Source organism: Frankliniella occidentalis, unplaced genomic scaffold, assembly GCF_000697945.3.
Source record: "Frankliniella occidentalis isolate FOCC.00 unplaced genomic scaffold, Focc_3.1 Scaffold133, whole genome shotgun sequence".
Taxonomy (NCBI): Eukaryota; Metazoa; Arthropoda; class Insecta; order Thysanoptera; family Thripidae; genus Frankliniella; species Frankliniella occidentalis.
The window spans coordinates 419,819-423,088 of NW_026267260.1; the positions used below are offsets into that span (position 1 = coordinate 419,819).

Sequence of the window (3,270 nt, forward strand, 5' to 3'; positions counted from 1 at the left end):
GGCCGGCCGCAAAACTGATCACTCTAGTCACTACACAAGTCACTTAAGTATCGGATTGTCCGTGTGGGGAGACTTGTGTGACTTACTCCCTATCCTCGCAGCACGAGCCGGTCCCACGAAAATTTTTGTGACTAAAGTGACTAGATCCTTCGCCTCGGGATCGGATTACTCGGATTACCTCTGGAGTATCCTCCGGATTACGTTGATTTTTCTCTATATTTACCCAGGATTGCCCCGGATTTTTCGAATTTCCTCGGATTACACCTGTCGGATAACCTAACGGCCGTCAGCCGAATGAACTTAATCGCTCTCCCCTCGACAGCCCCATGTAAGAATTATTGTGTCTTTCACCTAGAAAAATACCTGCATCTTATTTCAATGTGCACAAGGCCACGCCTCCGCCACATGGATATCAAAATCGTCAATTCCCATTTATAATAGTAGGGCACGATGTAGTGAGCCCCCTGGTGGCGGCACTGTGGCGCGCAAAGTGGCACCAGATCCCGTAGCATTAAGTCGGTTCGCCCGGCGATCGGCCGTGGGACACCCTCTCCCTACCCCTCCGCTGACCCCTCGCCTGTGTCCAGCCCCGCGACGTCCAGGTTGCCGGGGAAACATGGGATAATCCCGTCGCCTCTGTCGTCGGGTATCTGGCTACCTGGACGGCGCGGGGCTGGACACAGGCGAGGGGACAGCGGAGGGGTAGGGAGGGGGTGTCCCACGACCGATCGCCACGCTGCGGTGGTGGCCGGGCGAACCGACTTAATGCTACGGGATCTGGTGCCCCTTTCTGCGCGCTGCGGCATAGGCAGAGCCCCCACCGGGGGGCTCACTACATTGCGTAGCAGGCTAGAGTGATTTACAAAGCCCACATTTTAGTTTGAAGTTGGTGGGTGTCTTCAGGTGTCGATAGTGATGACAGTCATCGTTTCACTTCTCATTGCCGCGGCCTCCTGCACGGCGGTCTCGTACCTCGAAGTCAGCCCGAACATTCGCTTCATTTCTGGACTGATGGCTGCTTCCGTGTCACAAGGCGTCTACGTGTTCCGGCGTCAAGACGTGCAAGAGATTGTTGGTTGCATGGCTTCCTTGGCGAAACAGGCTGAGTACAGCACTCATGTCGATGTACGTAACTCTTCCCCCTATTCTGTTCAAAAACACATGTGAAAACATCCGCGACATGCAAAGTCAGCGTTAAGGGAGGGTGGGGCAGTGTGCAACAGATTTTGGCATTTGGCAATAAAAGTCAAACCATGAAAAAAAAAGTTCCGTTCAGGAACGGATCGTGAAAGCAGATGATACGAATTCAAGAATTATTCCAGTCTATAATATTTCAATAGGAGATCACGGGACGCATTAGTTGCAGAAGTATATAGATAATTTACAAATCTTAATTCACATTTAATGACGTACTTATACATGAAAAGTTTTCGGTTTTGTTCCGTGTCTCCTATACTTTGTAATGTTTTGAACGGTCAAAGACAAAGTTAGTGGGAAGAGGGACGTAGAGACAGTTTGCAAGTGATACTGCTCAATAGAGACATGGTCTGAAAATAATGTTTCTGAATTCCTTTAGTTCTGTCTCTTCATAGTTAGGTTAGAGCTTGAATTACCGCGCCGCGCGCATCCCTCAGCCGAGACGATCCGAGCCGAGCTCCGAGCTGCTGTACAAACTCAAGTCGGTGACGTGCACAAGAGCGAACTGTCACAAGCGCGACCCGTCGTAAGCGCGAATGCCACAAGCGCGACCCGGCGCAAGCGCGAACGCCGCAAGACCGAACGACCGCAAGCGCGAAGTGTCGGAAGCGCGACCCGCCACAAGAGCGACCCTCGCTTACGGGCAAGCAGCTTTAGGCTTCCCATAAAAAGAATAGTGCACCTCAATAGAGCTAATAGAGATCAAATGGCTCCCCGTCAGCTTCAGCACGACTTCGGCACGACTTCGGCACCCGCAAGATCTCACCAGTCCTCGCGAGTCCTCGCGATTGTGTCCGCGAGGAAATTCGCGAAAGGACACCGCGAACCCCCGCGAAAGGATCCGCGATCACTAAAGGACACCCACGAACAGACCCACGATCACTTAAAATAGGACACCCGCGACAGGAGACTCACGACTCGCGACCGCGACTCGCGATCCTACTCCATCCCCCAGCCACAGGTGCCGAAGTCGAAGCGAAGCCATTGGACCTGGACCTCTATTAGCCCTTTTGAGCAGCACTAGAAGTCTTTTGCTCGGAAGACTATTGCCACAGCGAGACGGGCGAGATCGAGGCGTAGGTCTAGAGGGTCTCGCAGTCGTGTATGAGTGATTCGGAGGAACTGTGCAGGGACATTCATGTTATGAACGTTTTACCAATACAAGTACACGTAACATAGACAGCAAACCGATGTCAAGGCTGGTCACGGTTAAGCAGCAGCAGCAGATAATCAACGGCCAGAATTCTTCCGAATCCCTCATACACGACTGCGAGACCCTCTCCCTCTCGACCTACGCGTCGATGGCGCCCGTCTAGCCGTGGCAAGCCGCTTGCGCGTAAGCTGCGCCTCGCGAGGTTCGCTCTTGTGGCGGGTCGCGCTTCCGACACTTCGCGCTTGCGGTCGTTCGCTCTTGCGGCGTTCGCGCTTGCGCCCGGTCGCGCTTGTGGCATTCGCGCTTACGATGGGTCGCGCTTGTGACAGTTCGCTCTTACGGCGCGCGCCCACTCACGGGTGTGGCAGTATGACAGTTTAACCTGTTAGCCCACTGTGTCTCACACTTCCTAAAACTATTTTCTCTCCTCTAAAGAAAAATCTATTTTTGGAATCACCCTCGTCTTCCTCGTAAAATTCCGGTTCAAACGAGTATATGTATGATGGGGTTCTGATCGCAAACAACGACACCATGAGGACTGTTGGAAGTAACCATCTTGTTAATAATTAAATGTATTGCTGGCATTGTTGCTCTAAACCCTATCACACATATACTCGTTTGAACCGGAATTTTGCGACAAAGGTAATGGTGTTCTCAAAAATAATTGTACTTGAAGAAGAGAAAATAGTTTCAGAAAGTGTGAGACACAGTGGGCTGACAGTTTTAACTGTCATACTGTCTCACACTTGAGATTGCAGAGTGCGCTTTAAGCAAAGCGTGCTTCGGCCCCGCCTCCCCCCTCCCGACCCCCCGACCGGCTTCTCCCTCTCCAGGCGTGCACACGCACAGCGCACAGCGTCGACCGGAATCCCGGCCCCCCTATTCTATTGCGAGAGTACAAGCTGATGAAAAAACATCAA

General features: G+C 52.3%; 1 protein-coding gene across 5 annotated transcripts in view; it reads left to right on the top strand.

Moving 5' to 3' along the window:
- LOC113211740 (uncharacterized) overlaps nt 1–3,270 on the top strand; it is a 157,165-nt gene that overhangs the window by 64,666 nt on the left and 89,229 nt on the right. For 3 of the 5 annotated variants that reach the window (XM_052270667.1, XM_052270668.1, XM_052270671.1), the window contains one exon: nt 904–1,125. In XM_052270667.1, the coding sequence (XP_052126627.1) occupies nt 904–1,125 (222 nt within the window). Of the gene's footprint in view, nt 1–214; nt 329–903; nt 1,126–3,270 lie in introns of those variants that run through there. The other 2 variants (XM_052270669.1, XM_052270670.1) reach the window with 2 other exon arrangements.